General features: G+C 40.9%; 1 protein-coding gene across 1 annotated transcript in view; it reads right to left on the reverse strand.

Moving 5' to 3' along the window:
- Nucleotides 1-1,939: 1,939 nt before the first annotated feature.
- LOC112151919 (potassium voltage-gated channel subfamily KQT member 1) overlaps nucleotides 1,940-26,880 on the reverse strand; it is a gene marked incomplete at its 5' end in the record, with an annotated part of 75,466 nt that continues 50,525 nt past the window's right edge. Inside the window, 1 exon segment of the mRNA XM_024281046.2 lies at nucleotides 1,940-2,721. Within this exon segment, the coding sequence (XP_024136814.2) occupies nucleotides 2,575-2,721 (147 nt within the window).

The following is a 26,880-nucleotide window of genomic DNA, read 5'->3' on the forward strand; positions in this document are numbered from 1 at the left end:
TCCAACCACAGCAGATGAGAAGGGAATCCGATTTCCCCGAGAGAGCAGGCCGGAGCAGATTAATGAAAACCAGTTTTATTATTTACAGCAGAGCTACAGTGCAGAGGGAATGCGTGTGAATATCTGTCTACAATCATCTCCATCCACATCAGGACCCCTCCCCCGTCAAAAAAATAGCAGGTTGTTCTTGTTACTTTATTATAAACGCAGTGCAATAAGGCAGTTATGCTTCTATTTACAAGTTTTAGAAAACTGTACAGGTGAAGAGACAGGCATGCGTGTATCAAGGACTGTCACAACTCTTTTGAAGCTACGTCGCTGAACAGAAAATAAAAGTACTAATTTCAACCACTGCAAATATGAAAAATACACGCGAGTGCAGAAAGAGACTAAACATCTCATTCCTCTTTCTGCTTCCCTTGTTCACCCTGCTAGTGTCTGTGCATCTATCGTCACTGGAAAGTGCATGCTACAATCACCAAAGGCCTTTCAGGAAACAGCAATCGCTAATCGAGCTCCTCAAGGTGCCTTTCAAAATAAAAGAGGTGCAAAACTCAAACTCTTTGCTGTTACTTTGCTCAGAGTTTAGAAAAGCTCTAATTGGGAAAATTTGTTTCAGGAAGTTTGATTAGAGTCCACAGAAGTGGAGGTGTTGCTCCTATGGTGGCCCTGAAGTCCAAATCACACTAACAAATCATTCCACGCAGAAACACATTAAAGATCATGATGACATTAAACGAAGCTAAGCAAAAAAAAAAAAAAATCAGAAACTAAAACGCTGTTATGTACAGGTATGATTTGTACTTTTGGGATGTTTTTCTGTTGTGAGAGTTTTTGATTTTTTTTAAAAATATATTATTATTTGTTTTTTTTCTACCTTTATGGTTCATCCTTTACAAGCCCCTAGACGGGGGTGTAAGAACCATAACAATGAAACAATATAACGTTTTAAAAAACAAAAATAACTTCCAGAATTCAAAATGTAATGTTTAGAAATGAACCACAATAAGAAACCAGAATGTGCTGATAGGATGATGATGTTTGATTTTTGATGACTTTTTTAAAATGTATCTTCAATGTCTGCGTGTGATTTAAAGTTTTATGATTAATACAGAGCATATATCCAGTAGTGCTGGGTGAGCGATCCAAATGGTATCGATCTCAAGTTGGTATCGGATCGATACCGGTCTGCAGAAATCCATATTTCCACCCTTGTTTGAAATTTGAAACTGTATCATTGTTACTTGTTTCTTTTGGTTTGTAGACTGTTTTGCTTTCACTTCTTCCTTTTTCATCAAATTTCAAGAAGTTTTTATTTTAATAAACTATTTTCTATTTAATTGAAAATGTTGTCCTAATTCTTTTTTATGCTTATCAAGTAATTCAAATAGGGAGACTCACAGCGATTAAAAACAATTGAGATTTGATGTTCATGTCACATCCGCAGGATTTACGAAAAATATCGATATTGGCAATAATGACCGGTATCAGATCAATGCCCAAATGCTCAGTACCGTCCAGCCCTACTATCCAGTATCCCTTCATGTCCAATAACTATCCACCTTCCATCAGTGATGTCCCACAGTAACGACCTTTTCTACGCTTTCTCACTCCCTAATCATCATATATGGACATTTGGTTTTTGACTTTTCCTGTTTTCCCTTTTGTGAGGTGATTTTTCTTTGTTCCTGTCAATAAACTAGCTTGTCATTTTGCATCCATGTCTTCTCTGCATTTGGGTTCTTGAACTCTAATTCGTAACATAACAAACCAGAAAAGGTCGTTACTGTAGGATTTGCTGATTGGATGATGATGTTTGTCCATCTTATCAACATAAAGCTTTTTGGTATCAGTGATACTGGATATCATCATCCAATCAGGGATGTCCAATCGGACCGACCTTTTCTGGTTCCATTTTTTAACATTCCATTGTGCTTCATTTTTTATTTTGTTTCAGTTTTTGGAATTTTATTTTGATTTCTAAACTGTTTTCTTTTTCTTTAATAAGTTTTTGTTTTGCGTGATTTGTTGGATGTGATTTACACTTCAAGGCCACCGTAGCCACCTCATGAAACCCTCTTGAACCCCTCAGACATCAGACAAAGTTTAAAGTTTTAAAGGAACATTTCTGGCCTCTTCTCCCTCTCCATTTGGGTTATTTGATAACTACCAACAAACAGCCGACCTTTGGTTCTGCTGGTTCCTGTGGAAATAATCCCGTTGTGTTGGTGCTCACATCGCCAAAATAATCAGAGGGCTTTGATGCATATTTCTGCCCCGGCTGGACTGATTCTCGGGGTTTTGCAGAAAGTGGAGTGCTATGAATGCACTAAGTGCTTTGACTTCACTGGAAGCTGGTTGGTGAAGGAATAAAAGTGACTGAAAGAAGAGATTTTCTATGGTCCGAGTTTCACTCTCTGTGATGTTTGACCCACACTGACGGTTAGTTCTTGTTTCTGAAGGGCAAAAGTCAGTGGTATATGTTTGACTTTAGGAAAAAAATGCAAAAAAGGAGGACGATCTGGAAGACGGACACTCCCCGTTAGTTTGGAGTCCTTTGATAGGAGGGTGGCATCAGGGAACCTCGTCGATGCTGGCGCCGCTGCGTTTCTGGATGGTCACCCTGCGGATGGACGGCTTGGACGTCAGCTCTTGTTTGGGTGGGAACTGCTCCTTCAGGACCTGCAGGACCGAGTCCATTTTCAGGTCCATCTGGTGGATCTGAGCGGAGAGACAAAACACAGACAGGTTAGCTTTAGCCCAAAGCCGGCGGATTAAACGCGCAGACCGGCATTATGCAGTAAACAAAAAGGCGGCAGCGGCGGCGAGTTGTGCGCGCTGGTTTATATCCATCTGCCTCTTCAGTGCAGTTGCCGTCACAATGACAGAGTAGAGACAGATATAATGACACGTCTGCAGCTGGCGTCGACCAGGTGAAGCCACTCATTACAAAAGCTGCTGAGCTATATGATCCACACACACACGCACGCACTGTTTACATGCTTTTCTAACTATAAACACAGGTGTGTCACCCGACAGAAATCTGACAGGGCGCAGCCGCTCGGCGTTTGATGCCAGCACAGATAAATGGTGCCACCGAGGAAACACAAGTAAACACATCTCAGACTGACTGGTGACACTAAAGTACAGTGAGCGGATAAATGCAGCAAACTACAACCTTTCTAAGAGTGTAGGTAGAGAGGTGAAATAAAGGTCTAAGAAACACACGGGCTTTTTAAAAAATATATATTTTTGACTTTTTTTGTACACCTTTAAAAACATCTCGGGTGAACTTGTTTGTAATTATCCAGCTTGCTCAAATTTTTTGGACAGGTGGAACAAACGTCTGACGGCGGCAAAAGCAGCAGGTTCTGAAAAACGACAAAATTCACATTTTTTAAAGAGTTGCTAAAAGGCAAAACAGTGCCTCTGCTTGCATGAGATGCTGGCGTTGACGAAGACATGGGAAGACTTCACACTCAACCCCAAAAATTGTGTTTTTTAGCATGTTCTTGTTGCATTTTTCTAAGGATGGAGGACATTATAAAGAAAATTGAGATTAAAACTGCATTTATGAGTATTTCTTTATTCAAATCTCTTGACTCTCGTGTCGGTTCACTTGTTCATTCTTGTTTTTATAATTTAAAAACATAGCCAAACTGAGTCCAGTTGTATCACATTCTAAGAATGAGATGTTCATCCATGCTTTTATTTCTTCTCGTCTGTATTATTGGAACTCCATCTTCACGTCTTAGTAAAAAAATCTTTAGAACGGCTTGCTGCTGCAAGGCTTTCCCCCCATGGTTAATCCAGCTGCACTGGCTCCCCCTCCGTTTCCGAGTGCAGTTTAAAATCCGTGTTTTATCCGATGCTTCATCCAAGCACCGGCCCATATAAAGGACCTCGTGCAGCCGTACGCTCCCAGCAGGTCCTCAGATCATGTGACCAGGACCTGCTGGTGGTTAAAAGAACTCGGTTAAAAACTAAAGGTGACAGCTTTTGCAGCAGTGGCTCCATCTCTCTGGAACTCCCGTCCTCTCAGCCTCAGATCTGTAAAAAAGATCTCCTGTAAAAAGGAGCTAAAAAAACATATTTTTAAAATTGCTTTTTCATATTTCTGTTCTTCTATTCTGTTTTACTGTGATTTTTATCTTGAAAGATGCTGTACAAATAGACAATATTATCATTAAATTGTTGTATATCAGGAGCAAATGAAAAAATGGTGTTTGAAAAAGAGGATATTCATGACAGAAAATGCGCTTGGCGACTAGATCCATATCTTTGTTTTCCTCGTCTGAGCTAGCATTTGTACTGCTGGATAACTACGATATCGCTCATCATTTTTGTGTGTGGCTGAACTGTAAAAAGGAAAATGTTGGATCAATTAACAAAAGTTATGTAATTTGTTGCATTTAAAATGATTAGTTTCTATCAAATCAAATTTTGGGTTGATGGTTTACTCAATTTAAAAATGTAATTTGATAAAAACTAATATTCTTAAATGTAACAAATTACAGAACTTTTGTTAATTGATCCAACATTTCACTTTTTAATAGTTTAGCGGGAAGACAGTATAAACCAGGGGTGTAAACTCAATCACACAGGGGGACAAAATCCAAAATACACAGAAGGTTGTGCAACAAACAGGATAAACATTTATTGAACTCATTAAAAACTAAATTGTTAAAACGTTAAAAACGTAACATAAACATGAATAATAACAGACAGGAAAATCATTCCAGAATAAATCAACTTAAACTTTAAATAACTTTCAGTATTTCACTTTCCATAATAATATTGTCTGTCAAACTTGTACACGTTAAAAAAAAAACTTCACATTTCTTTTCTTGTAAATCATTTAATATAAAAAAATAAAATATCCCGAAAGATTTTGCCCTCCATAAATTATATCCCATCACAATCATAAAACATAACATCAGGCCGTTAATAATAGTAATATAAAATGATCCGGCCCCCAGGCCTTAACTCAGATGTGGTGTAAACAGAGAGCTCTCACCAAAGAGGAGGGGTAGAGGGATTGCTCCGCCCCTACAGTCCCGCCCACAACTCAGGTGTAAATTTCTATTACTGCTCTGCAGAAACTATGTCCCAGAAAACGACACAGATTTTTGGATTTTGACTAAGAATCGTAACTAAAAGACCATCGGGAATGCTTTTAAAATAGATCAAAATATGATTAAAATGGGTCTTTACTTAATCATAGAAACATCCGGATTTTTGTGCCACTGCTGGATCAAGCTCTTTGAAAAATATCACTCGTGTTTTGCTTCAGGTCTTGCTTTGAGCCGAGATTACAATAGATTTACACTGAAAAAATTGGATCAATTAACAAAATGTAATGTGTTACATTCAAAATGAGTAGTTTTCATCAAATAAAAAATGTGAGTTGATGGTTTATTCAACTCAAAAATCTGATTTGACAAAACTAAAAATGTTTAATTGTTAACAAATCCAATGTTTCATGTTTTTAAAGTGTGCAGGTTAATCATCACCTCTTCTTTGTGATGGTTCTTCAACATTTCTCTATATTTAGCTCATAAGTTTCGTTGCTTGATGTCAAATCTTTTCCTAAAGTGCTTTTGTTTCTTTCGTTTTTATACACTTTCTGCATTTTAATTGGACGTTTTAAACTTTTAAAGTTTCCGTCCAGTTGCTTCTACTTTTGTCTGCCACAAACATTATGTCAACCCAACAATTTGTGCCAAAATATTCTATCAAACAATTGAAAACTATTACCTTGAGGACAGTTATTGGTTTTATTTCCAAAAAAAAAAAAGAAAAGAAAAAAAAACAGCCCTAGTGATTAAGATTGGATATCTAAATTATAAAAAGAAAACCATAAAGTAAAAAGTACTGAAGGAGTGTTTACTGCAGCATAATGATCGTAAACACCTCAAAGTAAACAATGGTCGACATTAAAGTTAAAAAATGGGTCTGCTGAGGCCCTCATGGTGGCCTCAACAAAACACAAAAAACTCCACAAAATCGCTTAGAGATCCCTGCAACTCTTTCATGATTAGAGAAACTGTACACATTTTTAATTGTAAAAATGAAATTTATTTGTAATTGAACTCTAAAAAGCCTGGAAGTAATTGAGTAATTTCTGATTTCTATCCAATATTTTCAACCAATTTTAGCTTTTTTCTCTTACCAAAAAAGCCATTTTCTTCTTGCACTGCTCAGGTCTTTTCACAGACATTCGTGCACAAAACTGCTAAATCACTGGAATATGATAACGGTGACTCTTGGTAAATCAAAGCCTCGGCACTTCAAAAACACATACACATCTCACATAGAACAGACACATTCAGACTCCTCTTGTCTTTTTAACACAGATAGCAGCTGCAGCCACACAGTCAGTACATTAACATCAATGGGATTTCTCTTAAGGACACGGCTGCTTTTTGAACAGTTTTTACAGTGTGCTCCTGACACTCTGGACATTTTTACGGCCATTTAGCGACTGTTGAAATACGAGCCAAAACGACAATGTGTAAATTTTCTATATCAGGTCAGGGAAAAGACTTTAGTCGACAAAAAGTTTGACGAGGTCCAGACTTGTTTGGAGTCGTCGACCTCTGAAGCTCCCAAGTTCTAAAATATCTGCTTAGCGATGAATTTCACAAAATGATTCATCCATAAAGTTATCAGTCTAATGAGACATAAAGGACATAAATTGTCTGCGGAAGTTTGATGCACAAAGACGGGCCCACAAAGCCGGCTGAGCGCTAGCTGGGAGGAGATAAAGCGCCGAGTGTCATTTACATATTGAATTGTAATCCAAAGGCGTGACATTCTCACTTAAAATGGATGAGCAGTTCCTCCCGCTGTGCGTCTGAAAGGAGAGGCGCAGGACACCGCCGAGGAGACGGGGAAAAAATAATTACAGAGGGGAGCAGCAAACACACAGCAGTCATTTATCACCGGTAAGGATAAATGCTGGGTATGCGTGCACTGTTCTCTGATGCTGCGGTGCGGCAGCAGTGAGAGTGTGCGTGCACCGATGAGTCATGGGTGGTTTGTGTGTTTAAAGATCACATTTTCGATAAAGTACAAGCAGAAACAAAAAGGGAAATGAGTTCAAAATCGTGGGTCACAAGGTTAAATTTATTAAAAAAATGTAAAATATGAATATCTAATGTGGTAGCTCTTGCTTTTAAACTGTTTTTTTATGCCTTTAAATGGTCAAGGAAATCTAGACACATGTGATCCTGGAACAAGTGAGCTGTCCAGCTGTCCTCTGACCACAGGCGACACATGGGGCGGTCGCCCAACAAGGGGTTTCCCCGGTTGGACCAGCAACTCTAAATCTACCATCCTCAAAAATGCACATTCAAGTGACCATTTCCATCAAAAAGTCCATGTAAATTTCGTCTTCCAAGGTCTAAACTCTTAAATCCACACTTAGTTACACAAGTTTCTATGATCATTTTCTGGCTCTTTGAATGCACCTTAAAAGATAAACCAGGTTGAACTTTGACCAATTTGGAAGTGACATATTCACAGAAGTCCCAACTGTTTGAAAATTGATCATGCAGAAGACATTATTAACTGCGGTTAGTGTCCGGCCAGAATTATGACTCCACAACACGTTCTCATCTCTAAATCGTCACATATTGGCGTTTGGTTAAGGACTCCGCCGCATCCATGTTTGACGTTTTAGGTGTCCCCAACTCGTCCTTTTTTTATGTACTGGCTGTTCCCATTAAATCAGAGGTCTGGTCGTTTTGTTAGATGCGGTACCGGACGTGGACCGAACCTCGGGATGCAGCCAGTAGCGGAACCATAACCCTAGCCAGGTCCGCGTCCAGAACTAGCACTGATCCGCGTCTGGTACCAATCCGCGTCTGGTATAGATCCGTGTCCAGTACCAGGTTAAAGTTAGGGTTAGAGTACTGGTGAGATCCATGTCCCAGTTCTGGACTGGTATCGGTATGCAGCCCGGAAGTTGGGGAGCCTTTAATTTAATAGGAACAGCCAGCACGTTAAAAAACGATGAGTTATGGACACCCAAAACATCAGTTTTTGATGCAGAGTGTCCTTAACCAGACGACAAATCTCTTGTGAATGAGAATGTGTTGGACTCTTTCATATATCGGAATAGAGCTGTGAAAGGAAAAATCCTGGAGCAAGATTCACGAGATTTGCACTGCTTAATATATTTTACACCAACATGAGTTAGTAAACAGTAGAAAAAAGAAAAAGAGAAAGCCCATCCCTGCTTGTCCAGTGTGAACACCACGGGCTAAATGTGCGTTCAAGAAGCTGCGTTTCTTAAACAAACGTCATATTCACAGTGTGTCTTTTGCTTCTAGTCTGATCTATGTTCTATTGTCGTGATGTAATATTCATCAAAAACCAGCTGAGAACATCTGCAATATTTTTGTAGGAATCTAGATCACCTCAGTGCCATTGTCCTGTAACTGAATAAAAGTACAACAATCAAACTTAACTGGAGTTTTAAAGATTAGAGAGAAAACTCCAGAATCCATTATATGTTTTGCTTTTGTTTTGCTGTCGACTGGTCTGGACTTGTCCAATATATGAACTGGTTTTAAAAAAAAAAAAAAGAAAGAAAGAAAACAAGGCCCCAGGGTGTTTCTCTGTCAAATCGCACACTGTAGAAGAATCAAAAACACTGTATATCTGACAACAATTATTTTTTCTCAAGCCGTGCGACAGACTGTTGACCTGTCCAGTGGGGATAGGCTCCAGCAACCCCAATGACTAAGGGGATTAGTCAGGTTCAGAAGATGGATGGATGGAAGTTAAAAGCTTTGAATTAAAAAAAAAGGCCTAAGAAAATAAATAAGTTAAATTAGAGGATTTAAAATGCAACCATAAAGAGATTTTTTTGTAAAATGTTGAACATCTGTGACTTTTGTCATTTTCGACCAAAGTTGTTCACATTCATCGCACTGCACAGATTGATCCTCACCATCTAATATCACTGATATCACATTTGAAGCAAACCTGAAGTTTCACATGCTGCAGTTCCACAAATGACCACTGGGGGCTGGTTTCAAAATGCTCTCATGCTCCAAAAATTAAAAATTATAGTAAATGAACCATTGGATGGATTGAACAAAACTCACTTTACTTTGTCCCGCCCAATTTTGCATTTAAGAATATTTGGAGTTATAGTAAATATTTCTAAATCACTTAATTCTGACAATTAGAGTGAAAATGTCTGTGGTTAGCTGTAACAAATACCAAGAGCTGCACCAATTTAAATATAATAATTCTGATGGAAAATTTAGGCTAAATAATGTTGACAGCAACTATCTCAATTTTCTTCTGCTAATATTTTCATATATATTTATGTCAAATAGAAATATCCAATAAAATATGAATAAAGTCTGTTGGGACAGTAAAAAAAACATATTTGGTTTAAGAGAGTGACACAATTGTGTTATCTAGGGTGTGTTTGACTCGTATTCAGTGGTTGATGAGCTGTCACAGTTCCAGTGCTGACATCTGGAGACACAGAGCATGAACACAACGATGGGGACAACACAAACCTCCTGTTCACACAGGAACACCCTTCCTGAACCACCTTCCTGACCTCTCCTGGGACGCTTTTCTGCTGCACAACAAACACACAGAAAAACAAGCAAAAAAAAAAAAAAGAAAAAGTATCTATGTATTCACCGAGCTGTCGCTTAGCAAACAACAACAAACAAGGATGAAACAATAAAGCACACGCTGCATTCAAAGTCCTCACGTCTCCAGTCTGTCCGGAGCGCCGTGTTACCGTCTGAGTTTGTGAACACAATCCTACTCTGTGATAAGATGTGATAACGTCCAGGCAAACTACTTTCAGTGACATTTTGGGAGAAGCGGCAAAAAAAAGGAGGAAAGGTATCAAAATGTCTGGAAAAAAAGGTCTGAATGCAAATCACTGCAATCCTTAAGAAGTTTAACGAACAAACAACAACTGATTCTGCTTTTACTTTAAAAATAAAGTGTGAGGATCAGCATGGCCTTACAGCTTTGGCCCTTTCATCCCCAGACTGGAGGAGACGGCCTCCTCTGATCCACACTGCCATCTGTTGGAGGCTCAGCAAGCCTGGAGAAAAGCTCCGGGGTGTTATCGCTGCATTCTTTGAGATTTGCCACATTTTACCGCTGCATGATTACCGACAAATGGATACACGACACGCAAGAGGGATAAGAGTTACTGGACGGCGCAGAATAAGGGGAGTGTGGCGACGCTGACAGTGGTAATTAGGTGTTGTGAAGTCGTGCGGCTCGCTCCGTGGAGGGAAAACAAGGCCGATATGAATAGTGCATAACCACCTTTTCCACACGCAGGCGAAAAAAAACCCCAAAACAGTCACAGAAACTCATTTTCATGAGAAGGAGGAACCGATGAGGAAGCTAGAAAACCCGAGGAAGGCAGAGGAACCGGGAAGGAAAGTCTACCAGCCTCAGGAATGCCTTGGCACCGCTGTCCGTCCGTGCAGGCCGCATTATCTAACAAAAAAGATTCCTGTAATTGAAATGCTTTCAGTTGCACGAGACAAAGAGGCCAGAACATAAGGACAGATAAGACTGGAGGGAAACAATTGCACAGCTCCTTTCTCCTGAAGGTTATTCATAAAAGCTGCTTTAACCCGTAACATCCACCCTTAGACAGACTCTGAATCTTCCTGCAGCAGCACACTCCTGGGGTTCAAACTTTGGTCTTATTTTGACGACTTTCAGGCATATCAGAAAAAGTATTTTTAAAACAGAACTTGTATAAGAAAAAATGACAGTAGAAATACAGTTATCTTTAAAACAAATACTCAATTTATTAAAAAAAACACTTTAGGTATTTTTCCTTGTCTGTACACTCAAGGCCCCCCACAATGCTGAATTTTCCAAAAATAGTTTAACAAAGTTCCCACAATTTTCTTCTAATGATTAAACGTGTTTAATCATTAGAAGAAAATTGTTGTTCAACAGCTGCTATTGGGTATTTTTTAGTCATACTGGACCTCACTAATGTAGTCAGAAGTGTAGAACAAGGTGTCAAAGTCAAAACACACTTCAGGTCTAACAGGATAAACATTTATTGAAAACACTAAAACTACATTTGTAAAACTTTAAAAACCTCACTTTTTAACATAACTATGAATAAAAAACCTTAAATAACTTTAAGTATTTAAATGTCCATAAATACATATTTTTATACATGTTAGAAATAAGAGCAAGATAACATAAATAACCTTGTCATTAAGGGCATTTTATTGCCAATTATAACAATAAACTAAAACGATCTGGAGGGCTGGATCCGGCCCCCGGGCCGTGACTTTAACACATGTGGTTAAAGGGTGTACAGGAATTATGACTTATTATGTGAAAACAATAAACAACACTTGGATTTTAATTTTCTGTTCTCAGTAAAGTTTGTCTTTAACTCCTACTTCTGTCACTGATATAAACAGTCCCATAAGAAATAAGTATTTTTTTTATCTCATTGATAGAATTACTTTAAATAAGCGAGAAAAAGGGAAACAAATTAATCCCATATTGCTGATTTTTTTCCAGCTTTATAACGAAAATCACATAATTTTGTACATGCTATATTTGGGTAATTGTGGAGGTGAAACAACAGGCATTAAGGGGTTGAGAAAACATTATAGCCATTAAAACATATTTTTTATCAAATTAAGATTATTTTGCTAAGCTAAAAAATTTCTTTATAAGATTATTTTTCTTGCAAGACAAAAAATAAGACGAATTTTCTTGAAAAAAGAGTCTTTTTACATCCTCTAAATTCAGTTTTTGCTGTTTTTTATTATATTTATCAGCTTTAAAACAAGCATTTTTATTAAAATGTATCTTCTGTGCCTGTAATGTGACAATAGAAAGCATACAAACTGTTGATATCTTGTTTTTGTTGCTTCACTTTTTCAATTAAAAGGGTTAAAATAGTCAATATGAGTTCCATTAACATCCTTATTTACTTTGTTTTTAGATTACTGAAGTTTAAAACATGCTAAAGCCACTATAGGTCGCTAAAGTGTGAGCATTCATTTTTATTTTTTAGGGAGAGTCAACAAAATTCTAATTTAAGGCTGCTTGAATACCATAAAAACGAGTTCCCGGTCAGTTCGGGACATCGCAGACACACATCCCGTACAGCTCAAACAGACCCCCTAATTGCAAACACACACACACGCATGCATGAAGTGCAGACACACAGAATCATTTCTCTTCCAACACAATGGACAATGCGGCGAAAGCAGCAGAGGGCGTACACACTGGTCTTTTTGGCGAGCCAAGAAAAAGCTAACATTACACAAAAGTCATCATTATTATTGCTCTGACAGGCGGCATGAATGGAGAATGGAAATCAGGACGTAGAGTGAAAAAATAGCCAAAAAAGCAGTAATGGGTCTGCTCAAATGCTCTATGAAGACTTTAGATTAAACATAGTTCATTAAAAATGGGTCATTTAAATTAAAAATCATCTTTATAGTGAGTTTAAAACATTTGCATTCTTTTATCTCGATCATTGTTAACAGGAGATCAAGAGGAAAGTAAGTGGACTGAAAAAGGACAGAAGAGGAGTGTGGTCGGACAAACATCCCACCTCCAGGAAGGAGTTCTCTTCTTTTGGTTGTTTTTGTGCTCCCTGCTGAATCATCTTCTGGGTTCTTTCATTCTTGAGATGGGGAGGAGGGTTAGGTTCCCCTCTGGTTTGGAGCAGTGATTATGAAATGTGATAGCGTCTCATTTCTGGTGGGTTTGTGTCCTTATGCGTTAGTACACTGACTTTCATGTGAGAGTGGAAAGCCTTCATGACGTGTGTAGGGGTTTGTGAGTGATGCATGGGCTTGAGTGCAGGGAGTTGCTGTCATCTGAAGTCAGCTCAGAGTTAGTAACGTTAAAGTCCCAATCCGATCATCTTTTGATCTATTTTCAAAGCGTCCCAAGTGGTCTTTTAATGATTTGTGTTGTTTTCTTGAACATAGTTTCTACAGAGCAGCAGGAGTGTATTAGAAATTGGCGCAGAGTAAGCCTTACCTCTTTTCCCATCATCCATCTGTTGACATTCTCTTTTACAGCCCCTCAAATCCCCAACTTAACTTTACCAGGGCAACAAAATTGGTGAGCAATATTGGAGCTATCCAGTTGTAAAGTTTTCATCCAGATGCCAGCTCAGACGAGGAAAACGAACACATTTATGGATTTAGACCAGAGGTGTGCACGTTTTTTTTTTTTAACTTGTGGTCCACAAAAGAATCTAAAATTCGAACAAAGGGCCAAAGCAGGACCAGATATGTGCAGAATCACCTCATAAGAGAAATATCGAACATCAAATCTGGATGAAAACACATTTTCATTTTGATTAAAGACTAATATATATATTATAAAACAAAGCATTTTGGAGTTTTATTTGAAAACTGTGACTTTTGATGTCCTTCAGGAACAAAAAAATTACTCTCCGACTTGGAAAACAAACACATAAAAGTCAGAAAAATGACAAATCTTCCACATAAATGGAGAATAACTTTCTGCACCTAAACAAAGGTCAGTGTATTATAGAGCACCATCTATGCCACATGTGTCAAAGTCAAGGCCCGGCGGCCGGATCCGGGCCTCCAGATCGTTTTATTTTAGTATTAATATTGGCCGGATGTAATCTGGCGCTTATTTCTAACTTGTATAATTTTGAGTGATAAATATTGAAAGTTATTTAAGGTTTAAGTTGATTTATTCTGGAATAATATTTCTGCCTGTTTTTACTCATAGTAATGTTAAAAAGTTATGTTTTTAGTGTAAAAAATGTTTGTTCAATAAATGTTTATCTTGTTCAGCCCGTGACCTTAGGTGGGTTTTGGATTTTGGCGCCCTGTGCGATTGAGTTTGACACCCCTATTCTATGTGCATGTATCATTAAGCATTATTAATATGGACTATTAATACAATTTGTTCCAGATTATACAGCTTGATGGGCTGCATATGGCCTCAAGACGTCTACAAGTGGATGCGTCAGAATGAAGCCGAGCAGGGAGCTTATGGGAGTTTTCCTTCTGGCCACATTTACAGACTTTTTCCGACGGCATTTTTTTGTCTGCTCTTGATTCACAGCAATTTGAAAAAAGAAATACTCAGAAATGCAATTTAGGCTTAATTTTCTGTATATATTATGAGAAAAATAAGACAAGAAGACATCAAAAACCACAAAAACACAATTTTCATTAAGTAGGCCTTCAATAAATGTAGTTTTTAAATTGATTTTCTTTGTAAAAACCTCGTCCCTGGTAATGCTTTTTGACCATTAGCCCTGCAACAGGGGTTAAACCTAAGGAAGTGAGCAAAAAGAAGAAAAGCAACAATAACAGGCTGCATGAATGAATTTGAACCGTCAGCTGGTCTGAAATCTACAAAGGCAGCGAGTTACGGAGCCGCTTCACCGACGGCCTCAGGACCAGCTGGAAAACAGGGCCGCGCCGGCTCCGGTTCACCACGCTGCTACCAAACACGGCGGATTCACTTTAACGCTGACACCTACAATATCTTCTTTGTGTTTGCAAAAGTAGCATAAGGAGGTAAACGGGCGCTTAGAAAGAAAAAATGAAAGGTTGGAGCCTTAATGCACCACTTCTGAGGAGAATGAAACTGGTTATTTTTTAAAGAACAGAAACAGAGGGAGCACCTGACGCACATGGTCAGGATCAACGGCGGCGCCACGTGCCGCCGACTGCAGCCAAAGCTCTTTTCTGCAGGGGTGGTGATGGTGGTGCACCGAGGGGTGTGCGAGCGTGTGCGCCTGTGGTGCTGGTTAATCTCTCTTCAGAGAGGGTGTGCACTCAAAGCTGCTTTTGTTTTGGAAGGCTACTTTCTCGAGGTCGTCCAATCCCTCTGCGCCCACTCCTCCCCTCGTCTTCCCCTGCTTTTTATCTGCGGACACGCCGTGTGTTTGAAACGCTGCAGATTATTTCTTTTATGAGCTAATCAGTCTGTTTGGATGTGGCAGAGAAAGTGTTTGCATGCGTGCATCACTGTGTTTAAGTGTAGGGCTTTGCCAGCATGTGCGTGTGGAAAACACTGAAGAGCTTTCATGTTGTAACATAAACTGAATTAAACAGGAACGTGTCGGGACAAGACGGAGGCTTTGATTTACTGGAGGTGTACAGATGTGATTCTGTACTTTGTAAATGTTTCAGCTGAGGTAAAAAAAAAAAAGATCAGTTTTCTTCCTAATTCATGGCTCAGATGATGAAAAACATGACAATATTGCAGCAAATTATTATTGAGAAAAGAATTTCAGGAGGAAATTCTGTTATTTGTCTTATTTTCTGCACTGTAAGGGGCAACTACAGTCCACCTCACAATCCAGAGTGACAAATATATGAATTAATTCTGGTTGTGCTTAAGAGGTACACGGTGCTCTATCCAAATCTCAGTCTGTTTTTAGAGTGAGCTACAAATGTGCTAATGTGTAGCACGTTGTTGTTTACATGTTACTAACAAGGTGGAGAGTTAGCAAAGTCACAGTAATGTTTGCTTAGCACGGGGGTCGGCAACCTGCGGCTCCGGAGCCGCATGCGGCTCTTCAAGCACTCCCTTGCGGCTCAGTGGCGCTGTTCAAAAATGTTTTGATAACAATTTAAAATGTTGGAAGGAAATATATTGTGGCGATTTGGGTGGGAGCAGAGCCACAGATGACTGGCAGATTAAATCCAGTCATCACTTGTGTCCCATACATTGTACGATCCCTCGTGATTGGAGTAAGAAGAGCACACGCAGGCCATGGAGACCAGTTGGTGACCCCCATTTTTTTAACAGCTCCGAACCACAGAACAGCTGGCACTGTGAGGACCCTCACTCATACACACACCACTCTCACTCATGGTGCCGGTAAAACACTCAAGTCCCATAATGCAACAGAAGAACAGACACTAACTCCACCCACTAACAAGGAACTATTTCTAAATTAACAGTCAGGCTGCCACAATATTTTTGTTTTAATACGATTTCTGTAGGAGGACAAACATGACACAAACATCCTTTACGTTTTCCAGTTGTTGTGAGATGAGTGTAGATGCTTCCACGCCGTCTGAGTCAGCGCACAGCAGAATTCCTGCCCGTGCGTCTGGAGCGCACGTGAGCGCACGTTGCTACGCGGGTTTTGAAGTCGGGTCACGAGCTCCACGTACAAATCGGCACGCATTGAGCGCGCTGAATCTTCAATCCGGTTCAAGATTTCCACGCACAGTCGCGGCAGCTCAGAGCTGTAACTGTGCGTGGAAATCTTGAACCGGATTGAAGATTCAGCGCGGTCGCTGCTTGTGGGCGGAGTCTGCTTCAAAGCACAGAAGTGCCAAACGTGATCACGAAGGAGAAATGAATCATTACGGTTTGTGTCCGGTCAGGTTAATATGACACCAAGATGAGATGAGCGCTAATGAACAGTAGAAGAAGAATAGAAGAAGAATCTCCTCCCCGCCACTGCGTGCGTGACCGCGCTGCTCCGGTGTGGATACCACCTGCTGAGCGCGGCGATGTGCAGGTCTCACACACCGGCCGCGTGCGGTGCGTGGCGGGGAGGAGATTCTCCTTCTATTGTATTTTTACTGTTCATTAGCGCTCATCTGCATCTACAACAGGGAGAACCGAAAGTAAAAGTGTTGAAAATCCCCCAAATCTTTCTGAAGACTTTTGTTTTCACAACTCTGTCCTTTTAAATGTCTGACTATAAGACTCACGCGCGCTCCAGACTTGGAGGGCAGGAATTTAGGTGTGCACGCGTTTATATTGACTCTTCATTGAAAGTGTTGATTGACGCGGCCAGTGTGGAAGCACCTTAAAGGTGCACGTTACATTTTTGTGTTTTTTTTTTAAATCCTCTAAATAAAAATGACATCAAAAATCGTATTTCTTTATTGCATTTCTTTAATTTCATCAAAGCAATGAAACAAACTGTAATTCATTCATATTGTAGTGATGGTCTCAGACACGCTCGGGTTGCTGTCGGTCTGGCAGCGCAAGGAATTGTGGGTTACCCATTCTTTTGCCTGTCTGACTGAAATTGGATTTAAGTTTGGGTTTTCGTCAACGTGTTTTGTTGTCTGACTGTTGAACATTTGTTGGCATTTATGATTTTGTCCTGTTATGTTTGAATTCTTCCTGCACCTGGAGTGAGAATGAGGGAGAGGCTGATCAGGACCCCCCTCTCGATATGCCATTAAGGGATGTCAAAATAAAAACTCAAACGTTCATTATGAGGTTATTCAGCTTTTGTCAGATAGTTTGACGCTGCAATATCTCACCAACTTGTCATGAGGCCAAAAACATAGCTTATGTGACACGAGGACACGCTGCAGGAGAAATAATCGTTCATTCGACACATTCTCCATGTGTTACCTTTAGTGTACGACTTTTATAAGCTGTTTCAATATATGCGGCTCTAGACACATTTGTTTTTTATTGTATTGGTCCAAAGTGGCTCTTTCAACACTTTGGGTTGCCGACCCCTGGCTTAGCATGTATCAGTCTGTTTTTTTTTTTTACCTGTTGCATACAAGCTTGAGATTTGTGTATTGTTAACAAGCTAACGCAGCTAATGTATTAGTATTGGACGTTTTTTTGTGTCACTAACAAGGTTTGGAGTTAACATAGTCAGTAATGTTTGTTTTAGCGGAATCTGTTTGTTTTTTATATTGCAAACATATTGTGAATATGCTAACACAGCTAGCATGTAGCTACGTTGGACTGTTTTATTTTGCCGCATCACTAACACAGTTTGGAGTTAGCATAGCTACAGCAATGTTTGTTTAAGTGGTATTTGTTTGTTTTTTAGGTGTTGCAAATAAGGTTAGGAGTTACAAGTATAATGAATACACTAAAATAGCTAAGTTGTAGCCTTGTCTGGCTTTGTTTTTTAAGTGTTACTCACTAGGTAGGGAATTAGCATTGCTAAAGTAATTTTTGTTTGTTAGCGTTATCAGTTTTTGCAAACAAGATGGGAGGTTAGGCTACAATATGTGTCAAAGTCAAGGCTCCAGATCATTTTGTATTATTATTAGTATAAATGGCCTGATGTTATCTTGCTAACCGATTGAAGCAGCACTATGGAGGCTGAGGGATCAGTTAAAATGATATTTGGCTTTCTCTGACAAACTTAGCAATTTACATCACAAGGATATCATCATCTTCTCCTTCCCTTTCACTCATGGTGCGGAAAGAAATAAACATAACAAGATAAAATAACTAAGGGCAAAACAACCAGACAACAAAGCACATGGACAAAACCCACATTTGAACCCCAATCCACCCAGACAGGCAAAGGGAACAATATCCCACTGTTCGGCCCACGAGCTACAGAGTGTTTTTAATTTTTGCCCCCTGTGCGATTGACTTTGACATCTCTGCCTTATAAGAAATTTGTAAAGTTCTAAAAAGTTAGAACCACCATTTTACCATCAACCACTTAGAAATGGTTGATTTTTGTATGTATTTGTACTGTCTAATTTCCACCAACAAAAACTCACATAACATATAGATGAAAGCCAAACCATCACACTCTTTAAAATATTCGGTTAAATGGAAATTGTTGGTAAAAATTGTGCTTGGTAGAGGCTAAAAAAAGGGGCCAAAATGTGAACAAACGAGAAAATACAAAAACAAGTCCAACGACCCATTACAGTCCATTACACGTCAAGCCATAAAACAAAATTGCCATCCATCTATAAACACTTTAACCTCCTTCAGCCTATTTCCAGGAAGCTGTCAGCACACACCACGAGCCTACCCTTGTTTCCAAAGCTCTAGAAGCCCTTAAAATGGTTCTTAGTACGTAAAGTCAAGTAAACACACCGGCGGCTGAATGGGGAGCAGAGGGGAGGGAATGAACGAGGGATAAGCAGTTGCCTGAAGAACCATTTGTCCTCAAAGACAGCTGGACCGGCTCCTGCCCGGTGCTACAGTGTGGTGACAAAACTCTGCCGCCATCCAGTTCAGCACTTCAAGATCCCGTGAACACGCCGCCTCTGTGCATCACTTCGCATATAGAAACACATAAACAAACATCGGCGTGAGTGAACACACACACAGCCAGATGAAGGAAAAAGGCCCGTACTCTTCAAGGAAACATTTCAACACATTCAATGAAGCAAACACTAATATTTCTCCATGGGTGCTAATGTGGGGAGATAAATCGCTGTAAGATGACTCACTCAGGACAGTTTGATTACATTCCCCTGTCTCCTAGGGGCTAATAAGTGTCTCAGAAGCGTGACACCACTCTGCATTTTATCAGCAAAGACGCCCTGACTGCAGCAGTGATTTGTGGGAGTTCTCGTCTACTGCTGACATGCAGCTTCAAAAAAAAAAAAAAGTGGTTTGTGTTTTAGCCGATCTGTCGGTCGCTGCTTCTGCATGGTTGTGGCCGTACATTGGTTTCAAAGGAGACTCTTTATACATCATGAGACTTAAGCTCCCCCCTCACCCCCCACCACTCTAGCTTTCTTATCGCCAGCTGCCACAACCACCAAATGCCCACCCGACCCTCTAAACATCTCCACCACCCCCCTGCGCCCCCCTCCGCCTATGCCAGGCTGTGGTTGCAGCCAGCGTGGCATTGTCAGTCACCAGGGACGAGCCATGTTTGTATGGCCGCTGCTGTAGGTCCACCACACTGTGGCTTTGTTCTCACCATCAATGGGCCAGTCAGCCTGATATTATAAATGACAAGAGGGAGTGCCAGCACTTTGCTCCGGAACGAGACAGACGCGTGAATTGATATGAACTGTTGGTAAGGGACTTCACCCAAAAGCACATGGGGTTAACGCGGAGCTGGTTTACGGTCAAACCTATCACATTTTGTTAAGTATTGAACACCAAGTTGTGCTGTAAGAACACATGTTATTGTGTGGTTAAATCGGATTCCCAAAAAGTCTGTTTTTAGGGGCGTAAACACGCTCCAAAGCAGACTCACACATGCTAAACAATATTTCAAACAAACCTTCATGTTGACATTTTTATTTGAGCAGCCTTGTTAAACATATCCTGTTGTGTGTGTGGAGCAAATGCACAGCCACTGCACATCCTGCAGGAATATACAAATATTCTGTGATTTAAGGACTACACTCCCATATGAGACTTACCGTGTTTTAACACTACAGGGCGCACCATCAGTGGATTGTCCATTCTTGAACTTTAGTTAAATATGAGGAGCGCCGAACTATAAGGTGCGTTAAATGAGACGTAAGAGACAAAGATCAGTCCCTCAGTCGGACAGACTTTACAAGAACTCTAGGACTTGTTTGTATCACGCAACATGTTAGCCATGCTAGAAGCGTATGATCTTGTGTTCACAGATTGCTTTTATATTTTCTAGAATATGGATAAATCCTAAATAATGAGGCCTGAACACACAAGCCGCTACACTGTGAAGCAATATTAGAGATTATCAACGGTGTAGCAGCTAGCTAAATTGTTCGGATTATACTAGACCGGGGGTCGGCAACCTGCGGCTCCGGAGCCGCATGCGGCTCTTTAAGCACTCCCTTGCGGCTCATTGGCGCTTTTACAAAAATGTTTGAAAATAATAAAAGAAATTAGAAGGAAATATATTATAGTGATTTGGGTGGGAGCAGAACCAAGCAGATGGCTGGCAGGTTTGAATCCAGAGATCACTTGTGTCTCATATATTGCACGACCCTAGTGATTGGAGGAAGAAGTGTACACGCAGGCCATGAAAATCAGTTGGTGTCTAAATTTTGACCACCATTTATTTAACAGTACGGAACCACAGAACAGCTGACACTGTGAGGAGTCTCACTCATACACACACCACTCTCACTCATGGTGCCGGTAAAACACTCAAGTCCCATAATGCAACACAAGAACAGACACTAACTCCACCCACTAACAAGGAACTATTTCTAAATTAACAGTCAGGCTGCCACAATATTTTTGTTTTAATACGATTTCTGTAGGAGGACAAACATGACACAAACATCCTTTACGTTTTCCAGTTGTTGTGAGATGAGTGTAGATGCTTCCACGCCGGCTGAGTCAGCGCACAGCAGAATTCCTGCCCGTGCGTCTGGAGCGCACGTGAGCGCACGTTGCTACGCGGGTTTTGAAGTCGGGTCACGAGCTCCACGTACAAATCGGCACGCATTGAGCGCGCTGAATCTTCAATCCGGTTCAAGATTTCCACGCACAGTCGCGGCAGCTCAGAGCTGTAACTGTGCGTGGAAATCTTGAACCGGATTGAAGATTCAGCGCGGGAGCTGCTTGTGGGCGGAGTCTGCTTCAAAGCACAGAAGTACCAAACGTGATCACGAAGGAGAAATGAATCATTACGGTTTGTGTCCGGTCAGGTTAATATGACACCAAGATGAGATGAGCGCTAATGAACAGTAGAAGAAGAATAGAAGAAGAATCTCCCCCCCGCCACTGCGTGCGTGACCGCGCTGCTCCGGTGTGGATACCACCTGCTGAGCGCGGCGATGTGCAGGTCTCACACACCGGCCGCGTGCGGTGCGTGGCGGGGAGGAGATTCTCCTTCTATTGTATTTTTACTGTTCATTAGCGCTCATCTGCATCTACAACAGGGAGAACCGAAAGTAAAAGTGTTGAAAATCCCCCAAATCTTTCTGAAGACTTTTGTTTTCACAACTCTGTCCTTTTAAATGTCTGACTATAAGACTCACGCGCGCTCCAGACTTGGAGGGCAGGAATTTAGGTGTGCACGCGCTTATATTGACTCTTCATTGAAAGTGTTGATTGACGCGGCCAGTGTGGAAGCACCTTAAAGGTGCACGTTACATTTTTGTGTTTTTTTTCAAATCCTCTAAATAAAAATGACATCAAAAATCGTATTTCTTTATTGCATTTCTTTAATTTCATCAAAGCAATGAAACAAACTGTAATTCATTCATATTGTAGTGATGGTCTCGGACACGCTGGGCTTGCTGTCTGGCAGCGCAAGGAATTGTGGGTTACCCGTTCTTTTGCCTGTCTGACTGGAATTGGATTTAAGTTTGGGTTTTCCTCAACGTGTTTTGTTGTCTGACTGTTGAACATTTGTTGAACATTTATGATTTTGTCCTGTTATGTTTGAATTCTTCCTGCACCTGGAGTGAGAATGAGGGAGAGACTGATCAGGACCCCCTCTCGTTGAGTCATTGAGGGATGTCAAAAGAAGAGCTCAAATGTTCGTTATGAGGCTCTTCAGCTTTTGTCAGATAATTTTGACACTGCAATGTCTCACCAACTTGTCATGAGGCCAAAAATTAATCTTATATGACACGAGGACACGCAGCAGGAGAAATAATCGTTTATTCGACACATTCTCCATGTGTTACTTACAATATAAGACTTTTATAAGCCGTTTCAATTTATGCGGCTCCAGACACATTTGTTTTTTATGGTATTAGTCCAAAGTGGCTCTTTCAACACTTTGGATTGCCGACCCCTGTACTAGACACATTCGGTTTGATTAAAGTGAACCAGAGTTTGTTTTGCCTGATAATCCGTAGCAAATTTTCAGTTTAAATACAGTCAGACTGAGCTCTTAATGTTTTCTCAGTCTGAATAGAATTCATGCTCGAAGTGGAACAACTGGACCAAAACGGGCAAAGTAGCCGGGCATTATGGGATGTAAACGGAGAGCTGTAGACAAACGTGAAGCAACAATGAGACTCCTGTTGAAATGTGATTCGATGAATGCAGGCTCATTGAAACAACTTTTGACATTTCACACTGTTTTCCTGACAATCTATATGTCAGTTGTGCCTTTATAGCTGATGTCTCCTCAGTTACTGTCTCGCAGCATGCCTCTGCTGTACCAAAGTAACAAGTAAAAAGTGCTGTATTTGACCTTGATCCAGTCATTCAAAACTGTTGGGCATAATATTACGTTTGAATAAGTGAACTATCCCAACGAGGAGTTCAAAGATTAGGACTTCCATTATTTCTCCACCTCTCATAATTCCTGGCCAATGACTGAAGAGATCTTTAGTCACATGGTTTTGTTTGCAAGCGTTGGCTGGAAGCAGAAATATCCGGTAGACGTTAGTCTGAATACAGACCAAACACAAGGTTCAGGACTATCCGGATCAAATTAAGCAGACTCGGTTTGAATGCACCCTAAGAGAGTTAAAGATTTTTAACTACCTCGCTGTGTATACTACTTTTTTATCTTTTTTTTTATGATACCTTTTCTTTATCACAAGTTATTCTGTTCATAAACTAGCCAATCAGATGCCTTAGTAAGACCACGTGCTGCCCGCTGGCCCCACCTCAAACGTTTGAAGCATTTGATTGACAGATTCTCGGACCAATCACAGCTTACTAACGTCGTTTGGTCCCAAAATAGCGAAATTGGGCTATATCCATACAGCAAAAAAATGGCGACTGCATTGACTTTATTTCGTTGGAACCCGAGATAACAGCCATGTTTCGTCCATCTCTATTCATGTCAATGTTTTGTGCATTACGGTTGGCTCCTAACTAGTGATTATACAAACAATTGTAAAATCTAAAATATTAAAAATCCTAAGCCAGATTCCACACATGCAAACATACTCCTAACTCTGCTGTGTTTTTGGACATTCCGGTATTAGTTGCAAGCTTCGTCTCCACGGTAACAGCTTTCTCATTTTTTTTAAGGGTGAAATATTTCTCCGACACATTCGAATGTGGTGTCAACAGGAGTTGCCGGGTACAGTGCCAGCAGACAAAAATGATGTGTGTGTTAGTGTGTATCGCAGACAGAAGATCAACCCCCCCCCCCACACCACCCCACCCCCAGCCAGCTGTCCGTCCTGCCCAGACGCTGGCCCCGTGCCTGGTGCCATGGCCCCAACACTGTGCCAGCTGATCTAGGGAGGCAGGAGCTAGCGTGACCCCGACCAAACCCCTCTCCCCCTCTTTAACCAGCATTAGATGCATAATGTGAGACTGAAAGCCTTATTATACTATCTTCTAACAGCTGGACTCACACAGACCAAGAAAACACACGCACCAAGGAGAAATGCTGTTTCCTAATATAGCATCTAACCCAGTTTTTCTCCTTTTTGCGGTCATGGTGTTTTTTAAAATTCAACTTTTTACTTTGCCACATCAAACACTTTTAAGTTAAATGGTGTTTTGATGTTTGCACAATTCTGGGGGGAACTTGAAGGAAATAGCAACACAGACTGGAGATGCCTGGTTGGAGCAGGAGTTGAGTGAGTTAAAGTTAGAGGTCACTGGGTTTATGGAGCTCTCAGGAGTGTGCCCCTTTGCTGTAGATCCTGAAAACAAGACTGAAGCCCCAAACACTGCTGGAGTGACAGCTGCGGGGGTTCCTCTTTTTATTTTTTGATAGAAAAGGATGCCTGGGATGATTTAGAACCAAATTTCAACATCTCTACATCCATTCAGCTCTGCAACCTTACATTCTTTCCTGAGGACCGACACACAGCCAGCCAGGCTCAGTAGACAAAACAAAAAAAACACGAAGCTGATAAACGCAGAAAGTATTCCACTCATGCAGCTTGAAACTTTGGTATGCCTAATACTTGACTTTCAGTCGAAGTAATACATTCAGAGAAGGCGACCAAAGTTAAAGAGCAGCATTGATGAAGATGGTATTTTTGTTGTTTTTAACATGTTTTTGTAGCGTTTATTTTAGGATAGAGGACAAAAAATAAGCTCAAAATCGCATTTCTGAGCTTTTATTTGTTGAAATCATCGTGAATCAGATGTAGACAAAAAAATGCTGTTTGAAAACAACAAATTTGTACTGAAGAAAAGACACAGAAGCTTTTCTGGGGGAGAAGGGGGATGGGGTAGATCTGCACCTATTGTCCCGCTCACAATTCAGAGGTGAATTTCTAGTGAACTAGTGCTGCTCTGCAGAAACTATGTCCTAGAAAATGACACGGGATTTTAGATTTTGGCTAAAAATGCTATCATGATTAAAAGACAACTGGAAAATGTTTTTACAATAGATCAAAAACGATCCAGTATCCTAACCCGGTACCGTATCCCTAAGCTAGTACTAGTTCTCCGTGTGTTACTGTGACCAATTCTGCGTCCGGTACCGCGTCTCTAGAGTTGGGGACACGTGATTTAATGGGAGTAGCCATCACGTCAAAAAACGACGAGTTGGGGACACCCAAAATGTCCAAAAGTGAAGCAGAGTGGACCTGAACCATACATCCCTGTATGAATAGTAGCTATGACATGTAGATTGTCTGGAAAACAGTGTGAGAGGGAATAAATATCACCTTAAAAGTTGTTTTAATGAGCCTGCATTCATCCGACCACATTTCACCTCGAACGAGGATTCTGGGACCAATTCCTGGTCCAGGACGAGTGTCTATTTGGGTTTATTCAGACTGAAAATTTGTTCTGGATTATCAAAAGAAACGACCGTTGAAGATCCAGAGAGTTTTCTGCATCCTAGTCCTAGAAACACTTGGCGTCACTCATATCAATAACAATCTCACCTGGAGATTCTTATTGAAGTTCCCCACAGGGACAGAAAGGTAACTGTTCATTTGAGCTACATCCAAGGGGACAGGCCGCCCCAGGGTGGTTGAGCGTGCACAGCTGCCCCGGTACAATCACTCTCACAGTACCTAGTGTCAGTGTCAATGACATTTGAGAAGGCCAATTGCTCCTTGTCTTGAGGGTAAAAAGAAGCACGGGTAGGAGAAGACACACATGCCGACGCATACTCACACCTGTAAACATAGAGGCCCATTAAGCTGTGTTTGTTGCCATGTACAGCCATTCCAGCGCTCACACAGCATCAACAACACAGTCATTAATTTTGATTCATAGCTGCTGCTGCTGGGACTTAAATAGATTACAGAGCATGAATAAGACAATTCAGGCTTGGCTCGGGCTGCAGACACAGGCTCTGTGTGACAGCGGGGGTTTTTACAAGACGACCAGTGTGCCGGCCCGCGTGAGCGCACGTCTGCGCGGATTTCTCGCACATGCCTGACCGCTCATGCCATCACGCACCCCCGAGTCGCCACACGCGCTCCAATGGCACGACAACAGAGCCGAGCACACCTACTCTCCCACCTGTTATTCCACCCTGCAGGCACCAATGTGGACCCTCCAGCCTCCAGCTGTTCGGTTGGAAACAACAGACACACAAACAGATGTAGCCCCCCCCGAACCCCCACCCCACCCACCGACTTCCTTTACACATGCTGACCAGGCTCTGTATTATTTTTAGCTTGTAGTAAACAGAGAGCTAGATTTTCATCACACTGCTCCCCCTTCTCCTCAGTGTTTTGCCCGGTTTTCCATTTCACAAAATCCTTCAAGTCTCCGTCCGTCCACCCCCCCCCCCTCCATCCTTCAAAGGGAGCAGTCAGTTTACACGTCAGAATGCTCACATGTGGTACAAGTAACTATTTCCACTTTTAAATGCTTTATTTTTGTTAAACCACACATTTATTGTCTTACAGAGACAGCTTCTTCTGTTACGGTACACACGCACTCGCCTTCGAGTGACCACCTCCAAGGAAAAGACACATAAACCCGCCATTTGGGCTTCCGCACGTAAAGGGTAACACAACAGGACAGTTGGAGACTGACTGCACTCTTAGCCCAGATTTGAAAAATGCCATGTTGGATGTGAGATTGACATTAAGGTTAGCTTAAGGTAACGCTACGTCTTCAATAAGAACTGTGGTACCGAGCAAAGTGATGCCAGTATCTCCACAGAACTTTCTGAGGAGGTTGAGGATTTTTCTCCACCTTCTCCATGGTCTCGACCGATGAGGACCTGTGTCTCAGTCGTAAAATGCCACTAGCATCATAAGCTAATAGAGGCTAGGAATTAAAGGGTAACCAAACAGGGCTGACTCCATTTTTGGCCCATATTTGAAAATTGCCAAA

Source organism: Oryzias melastigma, linkage group LG6, assembly GCF_002922805.2.
Source record: "Oryzias melastigma strain HK-1 linkage group LG6, ASM292280v2, whole genome shotgun sequence".
NCBI classification, from domain to species: domain Eukaryota; kingdom Metazoa; phylum Chordata; class Actinopteri; order Beloniformes; family Adrianichthyidae; genus Oryzias; species Oryzias melastigma.